This window comes from Pleuronectes platessa, chromosome 4 (assembly GCF_947347685.1).
Source record: "Pleuronectes platessa chromosome 4, fPlePla1.1, whole genome shotgun sequence".
NCBI classification, from domain to species: Eukaryota; Metazoa; Chordata; class Actinopteri; order Pleuronectiformes; family Pleuronectidae; genus Pleuronectes; species Pleuronectes platessa.
This window is the reverse complement of record NC_070629.1, coordinates 26,016,375-26,040,612: the sequence shown is the minus strand read 5'-3', so window position 1 is coordinate 26,040,612 and position 24,238 is coordinate 26,016,375. Positions and strand designations below refer to the sequence as shown.

General features: G+C 41.3%; 4 protein-coding genes across 4 annotated transcripts; all 4 read right to left on the bottom strand.

Annotated features, from left to right (window-relative positions):
• Positions 1–219: 219 nt before the first annotated feature.
• On the bottom strand, positions 220–5,338 carry cenatac (centrosomal AT-AC splicing factor). The gene is made up of 11 exons (XM_053420142.1): positions 5,083–5,338; positions 4,151–4,317; positions 3,961–4,059; positions 3,802–3,868; positions 3,572–3,634; positions 3,164–3,231; positions 2,940–3,054; positions 2,817–2,847; positions 2,464–2,565; positions 1,983–2,115; positions 220–1,755 (listed from the first exon to the last, which is right to left on the bottom strand). The coding sequence occupies exons 1-11, from the start codon at positions 5,197–5,199 to the stop codon at positions 1,635–1,637; spliced, it is 1,083 nt and encodes a 360-aa protein (XP_053276117.1). The 5' UTR covers positions 5,200–5,338; the 3' UTR covers positions 220–1,634.
• A 746-nt stretch (positions 5,339–6,084) lies between these two features.
• LOC128437847 (zinc finger protein 502) lies at positions 6,085–8,180 on the bottom strand. Its single transcript, XM_053420138.1, has 2 exons — positions 7,935–8,180; positions 6,085–7,380 (listed from the first exon to the last, which is right to left on the bottom strand). The coding sequence occupies exons 1-2, from the start codon at positions 8,104–8,106 to the stop codon at positions 6,416–6,418; spliced, it is 1,137 nt and encodes a 378-aa protein (XP_053276113.1). The 5' UTR covers positions 8,107–8,180; the 3' UTR covers positions 6,085–6,415.
• Positions 8,181–12,595: 4,415 nt separating this feature from the next.
• Positions 12,596–16,734, bottom strand: LOC128438511 (zinc finger protein OZF-like). The gene is made up of 2 exons (XM_053421093.1): positions 16,713–16,734; positions 12,596–14,968 (listed from the first exon to the last, which is right to left on the bottom strand). Exons 1-2 carry the CDS (start codon positions 16,732–16,734, stop codon positions 13,521–13,523), a joined length of 1,470 nt encoding a protein of 489 aa, XP_053277068.1. The 3' UTR covers positions 12,596–13,520.
• Positions 16,735–20,275: 3,541 nt separating this feature from the next.
• Positions 20,276–23,422, bottom strand: LOC128437855 (oocyte zinc finger protein XlCOF6-like). The gene has a single exon (XM_053420148.1). It carries the CDS (start codon positions 23,071–23,073, stop codon positions 22,201–22,203), a length of 873 nt encoding a protein of 290 aa, XP_053276123.1. The 5' UTR covers positions 23,074–23,422; the 3' UTR covers positions 20,276–22,200.
• Between the last annotated feature and the right edge of the window lie 816 nt (positions 23,423–24,238).

The following is a 24,238-nucleotide window of genomic DNA, read 5'->3' as shown; positions in this document are numbered from 1 at the left end:
TAGATTATGTATTACTGTGTATACCCCCCCACAAAGCTGCAGGTATATACATTCATATACATTAGGTTCTGATATCTGACAGCAACCAGCAGTACAATCATATTTTGGAGTGCATGAGCCTTTGATTGTCTGTATCATAGTCTGTGAACATAGAAGAGAGAAGGGAAGAATTTTCAAATTCAAAATTAAAGAGAAGGTACAAAAAAAAAAAACATGTCATAGCTAACAAATGTGTAGAGTTTTATTGGTGCAACTACATAAATGGCCACTTGATGGCAGTATTGGTTTAGGAACATGCAGCACACGTCTTACTTAGAGCTTCGTAATGCATCAGTGCATCAAACATACTTCATGAAATCAAATAGATTAAATAAAGAAGTTAATTCGCAACAAATGTTCATTTTATCTAAACAAAAATATAGAAGTGTAATGGTGTACGTGTATGAAGGACGATAAGATGGCAGAATGCAACATTCAATTGAATGTTTGTGTGTCTGCTTATATCAGAGCTACGTATGGTTCAGACTCTAACTTGCATTATTCTTTAAGACATTTGGTACTGATAATTTATTTACACATATACATAACTATTTATATATACACATTAATAACCTAAAGCTTTGAGAGTTAAAGGCCGTTCTCCTTAACCACATATTTACTTTTACATAATGTTTACATTGAGACAAAGCAGAGGCATTTTCTCTTCCTGCTTTAAAATCAATATATTACATTGAATTAACAGATTCGTAATCTTTTTTCCAGAGATTCTTCAGATTTCTCTTCAAATTCAAAAATAAATACGTGAAGTACACAGGTATTGGAAACCAACTTGACTTTATAAAGTGGGAGTCTTGAGATATGTGTTGTGTTGAACTAATAATGGGTGAAATGTACCTGAGACATGGGAACACTTCAGTCTACGTCAAGCAGAACCTTAAGTTAATCAGTGGCTAAACATTCCTAGTGTCCACAGGTGAGTCGTCCTCCAGTCTGTAAACGATCTGTACTGTATCTGCTATGTGGTAAACTGTGGCAGAGACATTTAATGTGTTGTTTAAACCCTCCAAACACATTAATAACAAACATTTTGTTTACTTCGTCCGTGTTTATTTCCACAGTCTGACTTCAAAGCGCGTGAACACACTGAAGTCAGAACGTCAACGAATTCACAAGTGGGGAAACTGGACTTTCAGAGGAGCACGTGTCTGTTTCCTGTTGACATCCTTCAACAGATTCCATCCATGTGGACTCTTCACTGAACACACAGCAGGTGCCTTTGTCAGAACGGTGTCTAGCGCCCCCTGCTGTTCACATTGTCCTCACAGTTCAGAGAGCCGTACTAAAGTAACTTGAAGATCTGAGTCCTGGACTTGGCTGAAGAATGTGGACAGGAAACTAATTTCAATGAGCTCTTTTTATACAAAATATACGATCACTGTTAACATAATACATTCAACAGTTCCCATTGGGTAAATATGTGGAATGCCATTATGTTATAATGAAGTTTTTTCACAAAGGTGTCTATCAAGGCAGGTACAACTTCTCAGAGACAAACAGTAGAAACCTCATTCACCTCCTGCAAACTATATGAACTATATACACATCCCTTCACTCAGGAACTCGCAAACTCAGTTTTAAGTGCTGTCGGAGTTTGTCAGCTGTCCAGATGTTTTACTTTTCTTTGACTCATCTGAGTTCTGCTCCTGCTTCCTCTTTGGTCTCTTCTTCTTCCCTTCTTCTTCTCTGAACTGGTCCCTGTTGTGAGAAAGAAAAAGTCCCATATGTTTGCAAAGAGTAGTGAAGTTAATGTACATAACAAAAAAAGGAAAACAGAAGGAATGTTTCTGGCAAATATACAACAACGACAGGGTTAACGCCTGTGAGTGTGTAAAATGAATCTTATGGAGTTCATTTGTTTTTTACGAATGTTTCCAACCGTTCTGTATGAGTCTTATGTGTAGTGACGGGTTGTGTGATCTCACCTGGACTGCCAGCGTCGGCCGCTGTTCCACACTCTTCCAAAAGAGGGAAGCCAGTTGGCGTCTGTCTGTGAGCTGTGATCAAAGTTGGCACCGACTCTGTTCGGTGGAAGCTTCTTCAGCTTCTCTTGCTCCTCTGGCAAAAGACACATGAGATCATTTTCAATCATCAAATTCTTTTATTTTCATTCTACACAAGTCCACATGGATAAAAGCTCTACATCACTGAGACTTGAGAAGATTAAAATGACCAATATTATCCAAATCTTGATACCTAAGTATCACGATTTAAAAAATATATATATATTTATGTGATTTCACATTTGACACAGACACAAAGGTCAATTAAACATCAAACCACAAGTGGAGTGATAAGTAATAAAAGCTTCCTGGTTATCACGAGTGATGTCACAGCATTCAGTAAATGGAAATGATAAACAAGGAAAGAACAAACGGCGGATAAGTAATTCAAAATGACTCCTACTCTGTTTGAGGAACCCTTGGAGCGATGGGCCGATCTCTGGATGTGCTTTAGCCCCAGAGGGCCCCTCCAGAGGATCGTCCTGGAGCCAAGGTGGGACACCGCCTACAACACATAATAACAAACCTAATATTAATTAAGACAAAATATACATCGACAGAACACCTCAACAGCCGAGAAATTTATAAGATTTATAATATTGAGGAAAAGTGATTGCATATTATACAAATTTTTTTTTTTTTTTTTTTTACAACTGGAAGAGACAATCCACATTATTGCATTTCATAGATGTATATTATTGGAGTGATACAAATATAGAGCTAAGTTTAGATACTGAAATTCATGCATCACTGTACCTGTGTGAACATTTCCTCTGTTTGCTGAATCCTGTAACAGACATCAGAGGAGGTCATTGTGTTTGTGTACAAAAGAAAGCAGTCACTCATGAAAGACTTTCTGACTGACGGGTGTCCTCCTACCTGATGGCCGATGAAAGTCAGGCCCTGTCCCGCTGCCGCCCACGGGGCTTTGACCATTGACTTGACGAAGCTGCTCCCTGGCTGCCGGTCTGATCCCTGAGAAGTAAACTGCGAGCTGTTCCCAGGAGAACAAGGTGAACCCACAACAAAGTGAAGTAATTCAAATTATATTGATGACACTATGCAAAGAGAGGATGATATGTCCCAGGTTGACAAAGTGTTACCTGACAGAATCCTCCGCAGACATGTCTGTGCCATTGGGACCATTGAACGACTCCAGGTCTGCTTCACGCTGATAGTGATTCAGGAAATGCCAACAGTGGTTCACAGGGGAAGTCTGACCACTAACCATCTTCATCTCAGCTTTTATCATCACACTCCTCACACACTACTTTGCGCCAAATGTTAACACATTGTTTTTTTCCCCCATCTCCATCTAATTATAACCATAACCTGAAATTAGTTAGTCATTAAACCACCCTGACCTCAATTAAACAGTTTTCTTTTTAGTTAAACAGATTTTCAGTTACACAGTTAGGACTTTTCTCATCTTACATACAACTCAAAACCACAAATATCAACAGTCAAGGCTGTAGTGATGGATACTGCCACTGCATCGCTGGAAAACAAACCTCTAATAGAGACTGAAGGACCTCTTGACGATGCTTCTCCTGGGCCCGGATATGGTCAGCTTGCTTTAGCCATGAAAAGAAAAAATGGATTTCCGTGAACAGATTTCAAGTTCGGGAGAAATATAATTTCTTAGACACTTTTTAGGATTGCTAGTGGCAGTGTCAGAGCTGCCACCACGGCTGTAGACTATGAGTTCTCATTAAAGTTAATGTCAAGTCCATTAGTGTACCTGTTTAATGAATTCATCCTCCTCCTCCACAAATGATTCCAAAACTTGTGGCAGCTCAGCTTTAAACCTAAACAAAAGCAAACAGTGATCCATGAACACAATCTTTTATTTTCCTAAAGAATCTTCATAAATATTGACTTCTAGCTCTCGGAGAACTACCTTTCAGTTTCCTCCTCTGTGATTATGACCTTGTCTCGAAGCTTGGGGTCGGCTTTATTTTCCCACCAGAACTTGTGTGTATTCTTCCTGTGTGCTGGGCTGAAACCAAGTCCATTTGAAAGGTCGATCATGCAATTTACATTTACAAAACCAATACAAAAAAAATAGCTGTTACTTAGATCAAACTTACGTGGCCATGTGTTCCAACAAGCCTCCATACAGCACCGTCATGTTGCCGTCTGTAACATTTCTGTCTATTTCGAGCCCACAGCAGTAGCACCAGAATGTCTGCTGGTGCTGGTTGGAGTCGAACTTTTCTACTTGGGGCTTTTTAAGTGTGCGGCGAGCTTCCTTCACCTGGTACAGAGAGAAAGGAACAAACACAGGAAGCAAAGATAAACATGGTGGTTGGACTCTAGCTCTGATTAAATCTGAAGCAGTCTACTCTAATACTACAGCTCTGCAATAAACCCTCAATTCATAAAGGTTAAATGTTGATACGGTCACTTCTTTGTCTTTAATTTGCTTTTGTGTTTTATCACATCGGTTTTTAGTTTAGTATAGTTCATTTCACACAACATAAATTAAAAGATACATGAATGAAATGTTAGAATGCATGTGGGCTGGGGTACAACCATCATATAACCGTATATGTATTTATCATGAGCAATACAGGAAATACAAGGTGTAATTCCTGAATAAAACACCTTAGATCTTATAAATGGACACTGCAAATATTTGTGTGATATAAATAATCTATTAGTACAACTCTGGATACTTTTAAGGTCGCTCAGTTATTAGAGTAGCTGACCAACCTGAACACGTAAGCTTATATGTTTATATGTGAATATAAATTACCTAATTTCACTTCTCTATAATCTACTGTTGGTCAAATTGGGACATTTCTTTATTAGACTGGTCCCCAATGTCTCTGATGCAGCTCATAGTGGCCATCTTGTGGACTTAAAAGTCAACAAACGTCAGAAGTGACGTTGTTGGTTAGCACCAGATGCTAGCATCAGGGCTAGCATTCAAGTAGATCCACCAAGTGGCGGAAAATAGAACGAATGTCACTGAAAATAGTCAGCATCAGCGCGAGTCGCTTCAGATCAAACCACTTACTTTCTCTAGGAATTTGAGAAGAACCACTCTCAATCGGCTCTGGTGACTTTTCCCGAAGATGTGTCCCTTCCCGGCGAATGTAGTTTGCCGACACACGGCACAATAATGAGGAGCCATTGATGCAGAGATGCGGTGACGCAGAAACCGAGCTAAAGCCGAACCGTTCTGTTTATTAATCTCATTGTTTACTTGTTGGTTAAACGCAAATCCAGACACTTACAACCGGATATCCGGTGGAGGAAGGAAGTGGTTCCGTCTCGATTTGTGTCCCCCTTTAAACAAGCACGACACTTTATTCCGATTTATTAAATTATGTGTCGTACAATTCCTGTGATAAATATCTTATACAATAGTTATTGGTTTACTTTACATCCCATCGTAAATTTCCACTTTTCATTTTACACATATCTAATCTAGTTTCTCGTGTTTAGAATTTATTATGCTAATTTGTCACCCTCACTGATATCAACCCCTTGAGATTTCTTCCAAAAAATATTTAAAATACTTCAAATTCTGCAGTGTCTTGTACGTTGGCACTTTCCACCCCATAAACACTTAGATCCCTCTGATTTCCAAGTAAAAGTATACGTAGTAATAGTATTCCTGCTTAGTTTCTGTGGGTATAATGGCAGTTTGAGCTGTTGTCTGATGGAGCTGCTTCGTTACAAACTAAAAGTTTCCCATTGAAGGCTTTTTTACGAAGATGAAACCATCAAACATCTGCATTTAAACTTTGAAGGTCACATGATGTTCCAGGGGAAATGGTTTAACATCAACGTAAACTGTACTGAGTTTTAAATGTGAAGGACTGCTACAATTAATAACAGTGATGTCGCCTTCAAACAAATAAAGACTGTATGGAAAAGATAGAGGACTTTAGAATTAAAAACAAAACACTCTCCAGCTTGTATTTTTAAGATGAGCGAACACACTGATAAAAGTTGCAAACTCTAATTATAATGATCAATTTCCAGTTTAGATTCAGAGAAAGACAAGGTGACCGAAAGTGAAATACTGTCTTTAATTTTATATCTTAACATTTCCATAGTTCATGCTGAACACATTATATCTTTAAATAATTTTCACTCTTACACAGTAGAGATTCTAAACAGGTTTGTGAACATGGTGACATGACATCTGGGAAACAAGGCAAAGATGCATATGTAATGTAAAACGATACAATAAAATCTGCACCATTACTCACAAGTATACTTATTAATCTGCAAGTTATGCTTTAGTAGAAAAGGAAAATGACAAAAGGCGATAAATAAGCTGTTCAAGTTCAATCCCAGTTTAAGTTTTGACTTTTAGGAGCCACTCCACACAAAGTATTTCAGCTCTGTTGATTTTCCCCAGCGTGAGTCCTTCTGTGTAATCTTAGCCCCGTGTTATGAGCGAAATTCCTCCCACACAGGTTGCATGTGTACGGCTTCTCCCCTGTATGGACTCGGGTGTGTATTTTCAACGTGGTGTTGATAGCAAACCTCTTCCCACACCAAATACATTTATAAGGCTTTTCCCCTGTATGCACCCGGACGTGATTAGTGAGAGACGAGTGATGAGAAAACTTATTACCACAGAAGATACAGCTGTATGGCTTCTCCCCCGTGTGAGTTCGGTTGTGCCTCCTCAGGTCGGCTCTACGGGTGAAAGTTTTCCCGCAAGTGACGCAGTTGTGCGGCCTCTCGCCTGAGTGAGTTCTCATGTGACTGATGTGGTTGGATTGACATTTGAACCCTTTCCCACAGGTGCCACATTTAAAACGTTTATCACCCGTGTGGGTCCTCGAGTGAAATTTGAACTTTAAGAAATCATTAAACTCTTCAGAGCAAAGCATGCATTTGAAATGTTTGTTCTCTGGTGTCTGATGAGAACTCGCATTCTCCTGGTGTCCTCCTTCAAGGTCTCTGTCATTAGCTATGTGTGAGTTGTGAGTAAGCTGATGGTCACTGTTTAGAGCTGATACGCCCGAACCCCCTGTGTAAGATTCGGATTTCACTTGTGTAGCTGCGAGGTGGGTCTGCAACTGTCTTTGTGCTGCGTTCTGAATTTGGTGAGGGTCCATTAGCACAATCTGGTCTTCAGTGTAATCACTTCCCTCATGTGCAAGTCTTAACAAGTCAGTCTCCTGCTTCAGTACAAGCTGCTCTCTGTCCCGACTGGAGCAGAGTTCCTCCGCATCCACGCTAAACTCTGACTCCCCTTGGCTCAGGGTGGAGTTCCTCTTCTGGTTACAGTCACAGAGCCTCTGTTGGCCCAGGAGAACCTCCTCATTACAGGAAGAAGACTGAGAGACGTCTGAAGTGGAACCAAAAAGAAGCACGTAGTCAGTAGGTTAGAGGAGCATCTCTGGAAAGCTATGAATCCCCCAGTGGTGTGTTCAAACCCATTATTTAAGCCCTGGGAGGCGTATTGTGAGCTGTTTCACAAATTAATGAAACAATAACTAATACACTCCGTCAATGACTTTAGGTTTTCACCTGTGTCCGATTGTTTGTTGGGTTGTGACCACGATTCCAAATTAAACTACTCGACCCACCACAAACCTTGGTGGACGGACGTCGTATAAATCTGAAATCGGTTTGCAACATTTTGGATTGATTACTAAGAGAATAATTCGTGGGTTGCTGCGTACAATTGTGTAGTGAATTGAATGGTCTTCTAATGTGTTGTTTCATGCGTTTTTTTTTTTTTTGCAGACTGTTTCTGTACCTGCATGTGCTATGATTTGCAGTGCGTTCAGCTCTCTCAGCCGCCGTAAAATACAGCGCATATATAATATATAAAAAGAAGATGGAGTCCTGTCATCATTCATTTAGCCCCTGTCATCAGTGGACGTTGATGCTACAAACCTTTCTCGGGTAGTTTAGTCTCCAGCAGTCTCCGCTGACGCTCGATCTCCTCCTCGTAAACCTGAACTGTTTGTTCAAAGACTCCTAATATTTCCTCAGCGGCAGCGATCAGTCGCTCACTCACAAACTTTCTGAAACACAGAACCGACGACATGTTTAATCCGCGGGACATGAATCACAGCTGACGAGCCGCTGGGATTTGCACACAGCTGCGACTTTTTGTTTACTTCCGCCAGGGATGGGAAAAACTACTTCCGGAAAGACAGGCGTCCTTCTCATTTCAAAGGAAACGCGCCCCCTAGCTGGTGTTTGGCGCCAGAGTTTCAATAGCGGCTCTCAAACTGAGAGATTCTCCGCCCCTCCTCTGGACTCCAGGGCCCATCTGAAAAAAGCAATTAGAAATGAGAAATAAAAACAGTCATGTACTCTACTGAACTCCTCTGCATCATTTCTCTAATATTCAGCTCTGTCTGATTAATTTGAAGTGGATATTGAACTTCCTTTCTCCATTGTTGATATCATTCTAAAACAGGGCCGGGTCTAGACAGGCATGTATGAGGGGGCAGCCACAAATCTTGAGGGGGCATTGTGCTCCAGCACCTTTTACCATGTCTAATTGACAAATTCACTCACTAGGATGCGGGTACACTGAACAAGTGCCTTGTAAAGTACTGTGGTCTCAAATGCTTGGCACACTTATTTCATTGTAGTTATTGTTGTTAGACTAACCATATATGAACTTGGGTTGTTAGTTGTATGTCCTACCCTCAACCTAAACTGACTGCACTTTGTCAGGCCTCTACCCTAAGACCTGCCCATCTTGGGTGTCCCTATGAAGACTAGCTTCTGTTGGTATAGCTCTTAGGGTCACTGAGGCACTCAAACCTCCTGACCACGATAAGGTGGCAATCCCTCAGGAGGATGTTTTTGTATTTTTTTTGTATTTTTTTGTATTTTTTTATTTTTATAATACCCTCAGGAGGATGTTTTTGTATTTTTTTGTATTTTTTTATTTTTATAACACCCTTAGGAGGATGTTTTTGTTTAGTTTTTTAAATAAAAATTAAAGAAATAAAACAAAGGCTATTAGCCTAGAAAAAACAAACAACGTTGGCTAACTACAGCATTTTTGCTGGCCACTAATTTTAGTTAAGTTCTCCTAGGTCTCTAGGTCAACGTCAGCCTCCTGTTTCCCTTGGCAAACTCCCTCACAAATTCGTCCATGTCCAGCTTGTATGTAATTGACTTTTCATGGGCCAAGATAACCAGGTTCCTCTTTCTGTGATGCAGCATAGTTCTGCGAAAGGGGGTTAAGACACGGGACAGTGTGGAGAAAGAGCTCTCACATGCAGCTAAGGAAACCCCAATGACCAGTGCTGTAATGTATAACTTGTACAACAAGGGAAATGCTGCCTTGTAGTGCTGTAGGGTTTTGCACACTGTAGACAGATCTGGTTCATTGGGGCATTCCTTAAGCAACATGGGCTTTGCCACCAGGATTTCATTATTCAGACATCCTGCATCAGTGCCAGCCAGCTCAACCAAAGGATGCAACAGAGCTCCATGGAGGAATGTGCCAGATGTAGGCACAAGGCTGGACGTGGCCTTCATCAGCTCCAAATTCTTCTGGCAGAATCTTGTCTCCAACTCGGTAATTGCCCGGTCCAAAATGTTTAGTAGAGGTTGTTTAAGTGTCTTATGGGGGGGAACACTGTCATCTGTGTCTGTGTGGCCCACTGTTGTAATTACAACACTGTCACTGAGGTGCCTATTCATTGTTCTCCTTCTCTTTGCTGGAATGTCATCCCCAGCTGCTGTGTGATCTCCCTCTCCCCACTCATCGCTGTGATCCCTCATGGCCCTCAAAGAATCCAGTGCTGTACCAACCTCGTTTGAGGCTCTGCACATATCCACAGACTGAGACTGTAGTATGGCATTTGCTGGTTTCAGTAGACCAAGCACTTGCACCAGAAACTTGCCAATTTTAAAGAAGTGCTGCCTCTTAATCTGGCAGAGCAGGCCTGATGCTTCAGTGCACAGATCCACTGCAGCATCATCATCCGTTGCCACCTCAGACAGAACAGTGATTATTTGATCTTCATTCTCAGTAATGCAACGTGTCACCTCATAGTGGCTAATCCATCGGATTTGAATTAGCCTCCTAAGATTAGGAGCATCATATTTTCTAGTGATGTAGTGGTGCTAAAAAAAGTTGTACAAGGAAGAAGACAGATCAAAAAATCTTTTAGTACATTGTTCGCTCTGCATGGCATGCACAACTACCAGGTGCAGTTGGTGGTTGTAGCAGTGAATGTAGGGTATATACTTTCCCAGCTTCTGTTGGAGCAGAGCTTGAACACCTCCTCTCACCCCACTCATCACTGAAGCTCCATCATAACACTGGCTCAGAATGTTGTCAGCACTGTAACCAGCATCAGAGAGGCACTTCAGGATCTCAGAGGTTATGTACTGTGCATCTAGTTGGTCGAGGTCAAGCAACCCAATGAGATGCTCCTCGGGTAGGGAAGCACTGACAAACCTAATCATAACTGACAGGTTTTCGACATTACACCTGTCCCTGCTTCCATCACTCTTGAGGCAAAAACCCACAGCATCAGCATTTTCATATTTTTTTTTTATCTCTCCGAGCACCATGTTTGCCAGTGTGTCAATAATTTCATTTTGTATGTGATTTGATGTATATGATGCATTCCTTGGGATACCCTTGGCGATGCTGGCTAGTTTTTCATCTTTCTCAAGGGTATATTCCATTAACTTAAGAAAAAGCCCAGAAGCAATATCATCATCATCATGACCAGCAGCATCACGCCTGTGTTCCGTTGTTCCACGTAGACTCAACTCATTGACACAGAGGAACTTCACAGCGTTGCCCACACTCTTAACATAGTACCGGTTTTTCTCTACCTGTGTCTTGCCAACCAATAATGTGTCAACATTTCCCCCAGTAGCCTCTCTCTTCTGGTGCTCAGCCCAGAGAGTAGAAGCATGCACATGGTTGTGGGAGGACACATGCCTCTGCAGCCCTTTGTCACTTTCCAGTGCAACTTTCCAGTTGTTGAAACCAGTCAGAGTGAAAACAACATCCCTCTCATTCACAGTACTGTATTTGCGACAGGGAAAGCAGAAACATGCATCCCGTTCAGCAGAGTATTCAAGCCATGGTCGTGTGCGGTACCAGGCAGGATTGAACGACCTCAGTTTTTTGCTAAATGCACGTTTTGGGTAGCTACTTAATAATAGCTGAGATGGTGCAATGGTGGTTAAGTCACTGGGTAAAATGGGAAGTTTGGGGTTAACTGTAAGAACAGCTGGGAAAGGAGGAGGTAGAGTAGAAGTAGTGCTTGCTGGTGTTATGCTAGCTACTGCTGGAGTGATGCAGGCAGCAGAACTACTACTAACGTTAGCTGATGCGCTGCTAGCTACAACACTGGTAGGGGTAGGTGCAGCGCTAGCTGCTGAGGTGCTAGCTAGAGCATTGCCACCATGATCTCCATTGGTAGGGGCAGGAGGAGTATGTTTTTTATAAGCTCTGAAAAACTGATGCATTGTATATGTAACCTCAGAATGATCAGCAGAATGGAATGCAAGCAATCTCTACACTAGTGTTGTATGTCACTTGTTTACAAGGCTGAGTCCCTGAGGAGAATGAGATACACAAGGTTGGGACAAGTCTGCTGAAAGTTTTACAGGAGTGGAAAAGTGAAGATGGGATTGTAAAATAGCAGCCAGATTGCAGAAGTTGGGTGGGGGCGGGGCTTTCTTTAGGGGTCTGCACGCACAGATCATTTGTGCTCAGTCTGTGGCAGTGAGCGGACAGTGCTCTCTCCCCGTGCTGTGACACATGACAGGGACTGTGGGCCCACACACCCTGATCTAGGAGAATAGGCTACAGCTTAGCTACTACAAGAATTTGGTTATGTGGTTTTGGTTGTTGTTGTTGACTGAGCAAATAAAGATTTTCAAGAAAAAAATTAACTCTTGTTTTTTTTATGTTATTAGCAATTAAGTATGTCACTACACAAAACACTATGACCGAATTTAACAAGCTCCTTTGCTTAGCAGTTTACTGCTGCAAGCTGCTATTAGAAACCTGACACTAGCTCATTTGCATACTAAAGGGTGATTGGAAGTTGGGCAGACAGCTATCCCTCACAGTGAACCGGCAGCAGGCCGATACACTGAGCAGAGCGAAAAGGGGAGATGGAGCGGAGGTGAGAAACATGACATGAGAAACAACTTGATATATTTTATATTTGAGGGGGCAAGCAAGACATTAAGACATTAAGAAGTGGAGCGGAGGAGAGAAGCATGAGATAATAAAAAATATATGAAATTTAATATATTTTGGGGGATTTAGTTTGAGGGGGCACAACATTTATTTGAGGGGGCCAGGCCCCCTCTTGCCCCTGCCTAGACCCGGCCCTGTTCTAAAACAAAGTATTCTTCAGTATTTCCCTATATCGTGTTTCAATTCAATCCAGCAGCACCAAGTTACACACACTTATGAATGATAATCCTCTAAATATGCAAGAGGTTTCTCATCTCCTGACCACATCTTTTCACCCAGTGTCATATATATGTCCAAGAGTTTTTTGGCTAATTTAAAGACAAACACAGATTGAACGTGTGACAACATGAAATACAATCATCATATTTCAAGAAACTTTAATAAACTGAAAATGCATTGAAGTAATGAATACACAAAATACAAAAGAGTAACCATTTACAGTGACAATCATTTAGGACAGTGTACACATTAACAACATATTTTCTTCTTGTGTAATAGGAAAAAGAAAAGGGAAGTCATCTGATAATCTGCCCCACATACTTTGTTCTTATAAATCTCTGTACCACAAATATGTTAGATTTGTACATCTTGATCCACAGTCTTTCCTGACACATTGACAACATCTCTCAACATTCACTGATAATAAAATATCCTGGATCTGCCACTTTACCCAATCAATTGCTCTCACCCCCCGTCCCCTTCCTGCACCATCTGGTATAAATGGCTGGTAAATTAATAAACAAAGAGACATGGTTGAAAACATCACTTCCTTTGCAAATGTAAATATCAATGACAGTCACATGAAGAACAGAAACATGGGTACTTCAGCAAATGTTGTTGACCATGTACTGCATCAAAGATATGGTGATGTCTCCTCAATGGGATATTTTCCACATTCAGTTACACAGATGCAGCTAATGTAAATGTACACAATCTCTCATGTGTAGATGTAAGTGATGAACCTGGCTGTAGTTCAATGCTTTGTGAGGTTATTGAAGTCTACTACTCATAAGTGGTGATGGAACTTCATAAAGCATTGAACTACAACAAGGTTCATCTCTTGTTTGGTCTCCTGGAAACATTTCCAGTGTTGTTTTCCCTAACTGTTGTATCACTAATTAATGAATTAATAAATAAGTGGCAACTTCTTTGACAATGCTTGAGCAAATCTTATCCCTCTCGTGTTGCCATGGTGTGGCTTCTCAACTGGATGTATTCTCTTGTGGACTTTGTATTACCTGGCAAGTGAGAGATCTTTACATCATTTTACAAAAATATCAGTTTTGCAATGTGTGGGTGATCAAATGTTTGGTTAGAAGTGATTTGATAACAAATCTTTCCCCACAAGTAGTACATGGATACGACTCCTCACCTTTATGGCTTCTCATGTGAACTTTCAACCTACATCCACGTGTAAATCTTTTCTCACAAGTTTGGCAAGAAAAAGGCTTCTCCCCCGTGTGTGTTCTCTCGTGTATCTTTAGGACATCTCTAGTTGTAAAACTTTTCAAACAAGTTTTGCAAGAAAAAGGTCTCTCGCCTGTGTGCGTTCTCTCGTGGACCTGCAGATTCATTCTAGTTGTAAAACTTTTCAAACAAGTTTTGCAAGGAAAAGGTCTCTCGCCCGTGTGTGTTCTCTCGTGTCTCTTCAGGGTATTTCTTACACTAAAACTTATCCCACAAGTTTTGCAAGAAAAAGGTTTCTCGCCAGTATGTGTTCTCTCGTGGACCTGCAGGGTATTTCCACGCATAAAACTTTCCCCACAAGTTTTGCAAGAAAAAGGCTTCTCGCCCGTGTGTATTCTCTCGTGGACCTGCAGATTCATTCTAGTCGTAAAACTTCTCCCACAGGTTTTGCAAGGAAAAGGTCTCTCGCCCGTGTGTGTTCTCTCGTGTCTCTTCAGGGTATTTGCACGCATAAAACTTCTCCCACAAGTTTGGCAAGAAAAAGGTTTCTGACCTGTGTGTGTTCTCTCGTGGATCTGCAGGGTATATTTAGATCTAAAACTTCTCCCACAAGTTTTGCAAGAAAAAGGTCTCTCGCCCGTGTGTGATCTCTCGTGGATCCTCAAATTTGTGCTAGTTGTGAAACCTTTTTCACACATCTCGCAAGAATGCCGTTTCTGCCCTGTGTGGACTCTCACATGTGTTTCTAGTGATGACTTGTGACAAAATCTTTTTCCACAGGTTTTGCAAAGATATGGTTCCTCACCTGTGTGCAACTTCAGATGTCTATTTAATCCTGACTTCCACTTAAAGACTTTTCCACAAGTGTCACACTGGAGAACCTTTTTACTCTTGCAGGTATTTGGCAAAATCTTTGACAGGGTAGTGCTACATGCAAGGTTACTGGGACTTTCGCTCCCTTTTGCTCTTGTGATGACATGATGTCCCTTTTCTGATGCCGGCTCTGCATTACTAACTGATGTTGAGTTTCCATGCTGGCCTCTGTTGAGATCTTGGCTCTGAGCTGAGCTGTGGGAGAGGAGCTGGTGGTCACTTGGTTCTGGTTCAGTGTGGTCACTTTCCTTGAGTGTAGGATTCAACAAAAGGTTATCTTGATCCTCCTGCTTCAGTACAAGCTGCTCTACTTCCAGACCAATGCAGTGCTCCTCCTCCTCTTTAATCTGTGGAGGTTCTGGCTCCTCTTGGTCTGGACTGGGGTTCCTCTCCAGCAGGTCCGCAGGAAACACTTCCTTGATACAGACATGTCGCTGTGGGAGCTCTGGAGGAGACAATGGACAGAAGTCATGATAAAAGAGTCCATGTGTTTAGACTAGCAGGGATTATAAGTGTGGTGTATAGTTCGCTAACTCAGGTGATACAGACCTATTCTCTGCAGCTTTACTACAGGTTTCAAAGTTACATCCAGCAGTCTGCGATGACGACCGATCTCATCCTCGTACTTTGCGACAGTCGCTTCAAAACATACAAATATGTCTTCAGCAGCAGTGTGTAACCTCTCGTTGATAAACTGTCTTAAACTCTGGATTGTAGACATTTCCATTCGAACGCTTTAGCCAACTAACTTCTCCGAGAACGAAGACCGAATACGGAAGATGGCGACTTGCTTCACTTCTGCCGACAAGTGTTATGAACGAAACAAAACCACGTGTGTAGTAGAAGAGTTGATCCGAAAGCATTTAGCCGAGTAGCATCACGTTCTGTTGGATGTTAGCATAGCAGGCTAAAAACGGTACATCTTCTTCTTCTTCTAATGATGGTTGTAAAACAGCTTCCAGGCGCATTACTGCCACCTTCTGGATGGCGTGTGTCTCGAAACAGACTCAGGACTAAAACATTAAATTCTCCTTGTAACTCCGGCATCTATTAGAGATATAATAACAGTCCTGTACTCTACTGAACTCCTCTGCAGCAGTTCTGTAATATTCAGCTCTGTCTATTTAATTTGAAGTGGATATTTAACTTCCTGTCTCCTTTGTTGATATCATTCTAAACAAAGTATTCTTCAGTGATTCCCTGTATCGTACTTGTTTCTATTCAATCCAGCAGCACCAAAGTTACACACACTTATGAATGATAGTCCTCTAAATGTGTAACATGTTTTTCATCAGGATCTCCTGACCACATCTTTTCACCCAGTTTCATGTTGATGTCCAGGTGTTTTTTGCTTCCACCTTCTGGATGGAGTGTGGCTCAAAAGAGATTCAGGACAACAAAATTTAATTCTCCTTTTAACTGTAAGATACAAAAACAGTCATGTTCTAAAGAAAGTGGTAAGAATTCCTGTTTCTGCACCAAAGTGTAATCAGTACTTTTCTGACCCTTACCACATCCTATCACCCAGTTTCATGGTGACATCCAGGAGTTTGAGCATATTTTTGCTAACAAACAGATGTGATGGAAATTCATCTTGAGATTTGAAATATTGAAATTCTGAGACTGGAGTTGCTTTTGAATCTTTATAATAATAAGCTCTGCAGAGTTTATACAACAAACACGGGTGCTCAAAATGGAACAACTGGCCGCAAGTTCACCAAAGCCAGAACTTATACGAAGAGGCATTTCATGAGACAGGATATGAAAAAGAAAAAGACATGAAAGACAGGAGATCATCCTCTGTGTGTTATCTGCTGTGTCCGTCCGTCCGCGGTACTAGTTGGAAGAAAAACATCACCAAATAAGGGTTCCATCCTGTTTATCAAGGTCATAGCAGGGAGACACATAGTCAGGGGTATTTTCCTCCACAAAGACAAACACCGATCCAACGTGTAACAGACGTAAAATACATACACAATAATTCAAGAAACTTTAATAAACTGCAAATGCACTGAAGTATTGAATACACGTAGTACAAAAGAATAACCATTTACAGTGAGTCATTTACGACAGTGTACACATTTACATCTTGATCCACAGTCTTTCCTGACACATTGACAACATCTCTCAACATTCACTGATAATAAAATATCCTTGATCTGCCACTTTACCCAATCAATTTCTCTCACCCCCGTCCCCTTCCTGCACCATCTGGTATAAATGGCTGATAAATTAATAAACAAAGAGACATGGGTGAAAACATCACTTCCTTTGCAGATGTAAATATCAATGACAGTCACATGAAGAACAGAAACATGGGTACTTCAGCAAATGTTGTTGACCATGTACTGCATCAGTGATATTGTGATGTCTCCTCAATGGGATATTTTCCACATTCAGTTACAGAGATGCAGCTAATGCAAATGTACACAATCTCTCTTGTGTAGATGTAAGTGATGAACCTGGCTGTAGTTCATTGCTTTGTGAAGTTATTGAAGTCTGCTCCTCATCAGTGGTGATGGAACTTCATAAAGCATTGAACTACAACAAGGTTCATCTCTTGTTTGGTCTCCTGGAAACATTTCCAGTGTTGTTTTCCCTAACTGTTGTATCACTTATTCATGAATCAATGTCTAAGAAACAACTTCTTTGACAATGCTTGAGCAAATCGAATCCGTCTCCTGTTGCCATGGTGTGGCTTCTCAACTGGATGTTTTCTCCTGTGGACTTTGTATAAACTGGCAAGTGAGAGATCTTTACATCATTTTACAAAAATATCAGTTTTGCTATGTGTGGGTCATCAAATGTTTGGTTAGAAGGGATTTGATAACAAATCTTTCACCACAAGTAGTACATGGAAACGACTCCTCACCTTTATGGGTTCTCATGTGAACTTTCAAGCTACATCCACGTGTAAAACTTTTCCCACAACTTTTGCAAGAAAAAGGTTTCTCGCCCGTGTGCGTTCTCTCGTGATCCTGCAGGGTAGATCTCTGGCTAAAACTTCTCCCACAAGTTTTGCAAGAAAAAGGCTTCTCCCCCGTGTGCGTTCTCTCGTGATCCTGCAGGGTTTGTCTCGCACTAAAACTTTTCCCACAAGTTTTGCAAGAAAAAGGCTTCTCCCCCGTGTGTGTTCTATCGTGTTCCTGCAGGGTTTGTCTCGCACTAAAACTTTTCCCACAAGTTTTGCAAGAAAAAGGTCTCTCACCCGTGTGTGTTCTCTCGTGTCTCTTCAGGGTATTTGCACGCATAAAACTTCTCCCACAAGTTTGGCAAGAAAAAGGTTTCTGACCTGTGTGTGTTCTCTCGTGGATCTGCAGGGTATATTTAGATCTAAAACTTCTCCCACAAGTTTTGCAAGAAAAAGGTCTCTCACCAGTGTGCGTTCTCTCGTGTCCCTGCAGGCTAGTTCTCAAGCTAAAACTTCTCCCACACCTTTCGCAAGAATACAGTTTCTCCCCTGTGTGGACCCTCAAATGTTTTTCTAGTGATGACTTGTAACAAAATCTCTTTCCACAGGTTTTGCAAAGATGTGGCCTCTCACCTGTGTGCACCTTCAGATGTCTATTTAAGTATGACTTCCACTTCAAGACTTTTCCACAAGTGTCGCACTGGAAAACCTTTTTACTCTTGCAGATATTCGGCACAATCTTTGACATGGTAGTGCTACATGCAAGGTTACTGGGACTTCTGCTCCCTTTTGCTCTTGTGATGACATGATGTCCCTTTTCTGATGCCTGCTCTGCATTACTAACTGATTTTGAGTTTCCATGCTGGCCTCCGTTGAGATCTTGGCTCTGAGCTGAGCTGTGGGAGAGGAGCTGGTGGTCACTTGGTTCTGGTTCACTGTGGTCACTTTCTTTGAGAGTTGGATTCAACAAAAGGTTATCTTGATCCTCCTGCTTCAGTACAAGCTGCTCTACTTCCAGACCGATGCAGTGCTCCTCCTCCTCTTTAATCTGTGGAGGTTCTGGCTCCTCTTGGTCCAGACTGGGGTTCCTCTCAAGGTTCCAGAGCTGCTGGTCAGCAGGAAGATTTTCCTCATTAAGAAAGTGTTGCACTGGGAGCTCTGGAGGAGACAATAGACAGAAGTAGGTAAGTGATAGATTAATGATAGTTATCAATGTTTATACTTAGGTGTAGATCCAAGCAAAAATCTAGATCGAGTGAATTTAAATGTGATTTCAAAAGGAGACAGACCGATGCAGTGCTCCTCCTGCTGCTCCTTAATCTGTGGAGGTTCTGGCTCCTCTTGGTCTGGACTGGGGTTCCTCTCCAGCAGGTCAGCAGGAAACTCTTCCTTGATACAGACATGTCGCTGTGGGAGCTCTGGAGGAGACAATGGACAGAAGTCATGATAAAAGAGCCCATGTGTTTAGACTAGAAGGGATTATAAGTGTGGTGTATAGTTCGCTAACTCAGGTGATACAGACCTATTCTCTGCAGCTTTACTACAGGTTCCAAAGTTACATCCAGCAGTCTGCGATGACGACCAATCTCATCCTCGTACTTTGCAACAGTCGCTTCAAAACATCCAAATATGTCTTCAGCAGCAGTGTGTAACCTCTCGTTGATAAACTGTCTTAAACTCTGGATTGTAGACATTTCCATTCGAACGCTTTAGCCAACTAACGTCTCCGAGAACGAAGCGAGACAGAATACGGAAGATGGCGACTTGCTTTACTTCTGCCGACAAGTGTTATAAACGAAATAAAACCACTTGTGTAGTAGAAGAGTTTATCCGAAAGCATTTAGCCGAGTAGCATCAAGTTCTGTTGGATGTTAGCATAGCAGGCTAACAACGGTACTTCTTCTTCGTCTTCTAATGATGGTTGTAAAACAGCTTCCAGGCGCATTACTGCCACCTTCTGGATGGAGTGTGTCTTGAAACAGACTCAGGACTAAAACATTAAATTATCCTTGTAACTCCGGCATCTATTAGAAATATAATAACAGTCCTGTACTCTACTAAACTCCTCTGCAGCTGTTCTGTAATATTCAGCTCTGTCTATTTAATTTGAAGTGGATATTTAACTTCCTGTCTCCTTTGTTGATATCATTCTAAACAAAGTATTCTTCAGTGTTTCCATGTATCGTACTTGTTTCTATTCAATCCAGCAGCACCAAAGTTACACACACTTATGAATGATAGTCCTCTAAATGTGTAACATGTTTTTCATCAGGATCTCCTGACCACATCTTTTCACCCAGTTTCATGTTGATGTCCAGGAGTTTTTTGCTGCCACCTTCTGGATGGAGTGTGGCTCAAAAGAGATTCAGGACTACAACATTAAATTCTCCTTTTAACTGTAAGACATAAAAACAGTCATGTTCTAAAGAAAGTGGTAAAAATTCCTGTTTCTGCACCAAAGTGTAATCAGTACTTTTCTGACCCTTACCACATCCTATCACCCAGTTTCATGGTGACATCCAGGATTTTTAGCATATTTTTGCTGACTAACAGATGTGATGGAAATTCACCTTGAGATTTGAAATAATGAAATTCTAAGACTGGAGTTCCTTTTGATAATTTTATAATAATAAGCTCTGCAGAGTTTATACAACAAGCACGGGTGCTCAAAATGGAACAACTGGCTGCAAGTTCTCAAAAGCCCAAACTTATACAAAGACGCATTTCATGAGAAAGGATATTAAAAAAAAAAAATAATTGAAAGACAGGAGATCATCCTCTGTGTGTTATCTGCTGTGTCCGTCCGTCCGCGGTACCAGTTGGAAGAAAAACATCACCAAATAAGGGTTCCATCCTGTTTATCAAGGTCATAGCAGGGATACACAGTCAGGGGAATTTTCTTCCACAAAGACAAACCGATCCAACGTGTGACAGACGTAAAATACAATCACAATAATTCAAGAAACTTTAATAAACTGCAAGTGCACTGAAGTATTGAATACACGTAGTACATAAGAATAACCATTTACAGTGAGTCATTTAGGACAGTGTTCACATTAACAACATATTTTCTTCTTTTGTAATAGGAAAAAGAAAAGGGAAGTGATCTGATAATCTGCACCACATACTTTGTTCTTATAAATTTCTGTACCACAAATATGTCAGATTTTTACATCTTGATCCACAGTCTTTCCTGACACATTGACAACATCTCTCAACATTCACTGATAATAAAATATCCTTGATCTGCTACTTTACCCAATCAATTTCTCTCACCCCCGTCCCCTTCCTGCACCATCTGGTATAAATGGCTGATAAATTAATAAACAAAGAGACATGGGTGAAAACATCACTTCCTTTGCAGATGTAAATATCAATGACAATCACATCAAGAACAGAAACGTGGGTACTTCAGCAAATGTTGTTGACCATGTACTGCATCAATGATATTGTGATGTCTCCTCAATGGGATATTTTCCACATTCAGTTACAGAGATGCAGCTAATGCAAATGTACACAATCTCTCTTGTGTAGATGTAAGTGATGAACCTGGCTGTAGTTCACTGCTTTGTGAAGTTATTGAAGTCTGCTCCTCATCAGTGGTGATGGAACTTCATAAAGCATTGAACTACAACAAGGTTCATCTCTTGTTTTGTCTCCTGGAAACATTTCCAGTGTTGTTTTCCTTAACTGTTGTATCACTAATTAATGAATAAATATCTAAGTAACAACTTCTTTGACAATGCTTGAGCAGTGTTAATTTTGGCAGCTATTTTTGATTTAGTCTTAGTCTTAGTCTTTTGACGAAAATGCATATTAGTTTTAGTCACCTTTTAGTCATTTTAATCCTTCTTAGTTTTAGTCTAGTTTTAGTCGACGAAAAAAAATTCCATTTTAGTCTAGTTTTAGTCGACGAAAACAAATTACATTTTAGTCTAGTTTTAGTCGACGAAAACTAATTCCATTTTAGTCTACTTTTAGTCACATTTAATAGCCACATTAAACTCCTTTTCTATAAAAACATATAGCTGCAGCCTAATAGCTTAAAAATATATATTTAATTTTAAATGTGAAAACAAAAAGGGAGAGCAGGTCAGACTGGAGCCGGACACAGAAACTGAACATCGGTACAAACCAACTGCAGCTTCTGCTCTGATGAAGAAGCTGCGGCGCTGATCTCTGAGCAGCTGAGACCATAGAAACTCTGGTTTTCACTGTTTCCATAGTTAAGAAGCAGTCGGTCACTGAGAGGCTGCTCCACGCGAACGCGCTCTGCTTTCACTGTGTCTCTCTGAGCGAGTGCGCGAGGCGGGGAGCGGAGCTACGGACCGGAGCGCTATCTGGGAGCGCACAGGCACACACACACACACACACACACACACACACAGATTCACTCGCCCGCTACTGATACTTCATGACGGCCTGATACGATGATGTTTTAAAAATTATTGTGACTTAGTCAACCACCAACATTTTCGTCTAGTCTCGTCTCGTCAACGAAAATTAAAATAGATTTCGTCATAGTTTTTATTTTCAAAGTTTCGTTTTCGTTACGTCTTCGTCTCGTCTTCGTCATGGAAAAAAGGTTGTTAACGAATATATTTCGTCATCGTCTTCGTCAACGAAATTAACACTGTGCTTGAGCAAATATTATCCCTCTCCTGTTGCCATGGTGTGGCTTCTCAACTGGATGTATTCTCCTGTGGACTTTGTATAAACTGGCAAGTGAGAGATCTTTACAATATTTTACAAAAATATCAGTTTTGCTATGTGTGGGTCATTAAATGTTTGGTTAGAATTGATTTGATAACAAATCTTTCCCCACAAGTTGTACATGGATACGACTCCTCCCCTTTATGGCTTCTCATGTGGACTTTCAACCTACATCCAAGTGTAAAACTTTTCCCACAAGTTTGGCAAAAAAAAGCTTTCTCGCCCGTGTGCGTTCTCTCGTGTCCCTTCAGGGTAGATCTCTGGCTAAAACTTCTCCCACAAGTTTTGCAAGAAAAAGGCTTCTCGCCCGTGTGTGTTCTCTCGTGGACCTGCAGGTTCATTTTAGTTGTAAAACTTCTCCCACAAGTTTTGCAAGAAAAAGGTCTCTCGCCAGTGTGTGTTCTCTCGTGATCCAGAAGGGAAGTTCTCTGGCTAAAACTTCTCCCACAAGTTTCGCAAGAAAAAGGCTTCTCGCCCGTGTGTGTTCTCTCGTGGACCTGCAGGTTCATTTTAGTTGTAAAACTTCTCCCACAAGTTTTGCAAGAAAAACGTCTCTCGCCCGTGTGTGTTCTCTCGTGATCCAGAAGGGTTGTTCTCTGGCTAAAACTTCTCCCACAAGTTTTGCAAGAAAAAGGTCTCTCGCCCGTGTGTGTTCTCTCGTGGACCTTCAAATTTGTGCTTAATGTGAAACTTTTTTCACACAATTTGCAAGAATACATTTTCTCCCCTGTGTGGACCCTAAAATGCTTTTCTAGTGCTGACTTGTAACGAAATCTCTTTCCACAGGTTTTGCAAAGATGTGGCCTCTCATCTGTGTGCACCTTCAGATGTCCATTTAATTCTGACTTCCACTTAAAGACTTTTCCACAAGTGTCACACTGGACAACCTTTTTACTCTTGCAGATATTCTGCACAATCTTTGACATGGTAGTGCTACATGCAAGGTTACTGGGACTTGTGCTCCCTTTTGCTCTTGTGATGACATTATGTCCCTTTTCTGATGCCTGCTCTGCATTACTAACTGATTTTGAGTTTCCATGCTGGCCTCCGTTGAGATCTTGGCACTGAGCTGAGCTGTGGGAGAGGAGCTGGTGGTTACTTGGTTCTGGTTCACTGTGATCACTTTCCTTGAAAGTAGGATTCAACAAAAGGTTATCTTGATCCTCCTGCTTCAGTACAAGCTGCTCTACTTCCAGACCGATGCAGTGCTCCTCCTCCTCTTTAATCTGTGGAGGTTCTGGCTCCTCTTGGTCCAGACTGGGGTTCCTCTCAAGGTTCCAGAGCTGCTGGTCAGCAGGAAGCTTTTCCTCATTAAGAAAGTGTTGCACTGGGAGCTCTGGAGGAGACAATAGACAGAAGTAGGTAACTGATAGATTAATGATAGTTATGAGTGTTTATATTTAGGTGCAGATCCAAGCAAAAATCTAGATCGAGTGAATTTAAATGTGATTTCAAAAGGAGACCGACCGATGCAGTGCTCCTCCTGCTGCTCCTTAATCTGTGGAGGTTCTGGCTCCTCTTGGTCTGGACTGGGGTTCCTCTCCAGCAGGTCCGCAGGAAACTCTTCCTTGATACAGACATGTTGCTGTGGGAGCTCTGGAGGAGACAATGGACAGAAGTCATGATAAAAGAGTCCATGTGTTTAGACTAGCAGGGATTATAAGTGTGGTGTATAGTTCGCTAACTCAGGTGATACAGACCTATTCTCTGCAGCTTTACTACAGGTTTCAAAGTTACATCCAGCAGTCTGCGATGACGACAGATCTCATCCTCGTACTTTGCGACAGTCGCTTCAAAACATTCAAATATGTCTTCAGCAGCAGTGTGTAACCTCTCGTTGATAAACTGTCTTAAACTCTGGATTGTAGACATTTCCATTCGAACGCTTTAGCCAACTAACTTCTCCGAGAACGAAGCGAAGACCGAATACGGAAGATGGCGACTTGCTTTACTTCTGCCGACAAGTGTTATAAACGAAACAAAACCACGTGTGTAGCGGAAGAGTTAATCCGAAAGCATTTAGCCGAGTAGCATCAAGTTCTGTTGGATGTTAGCATAGCAGGCTAACAACAGTACTTCTTCTTCGTCTTC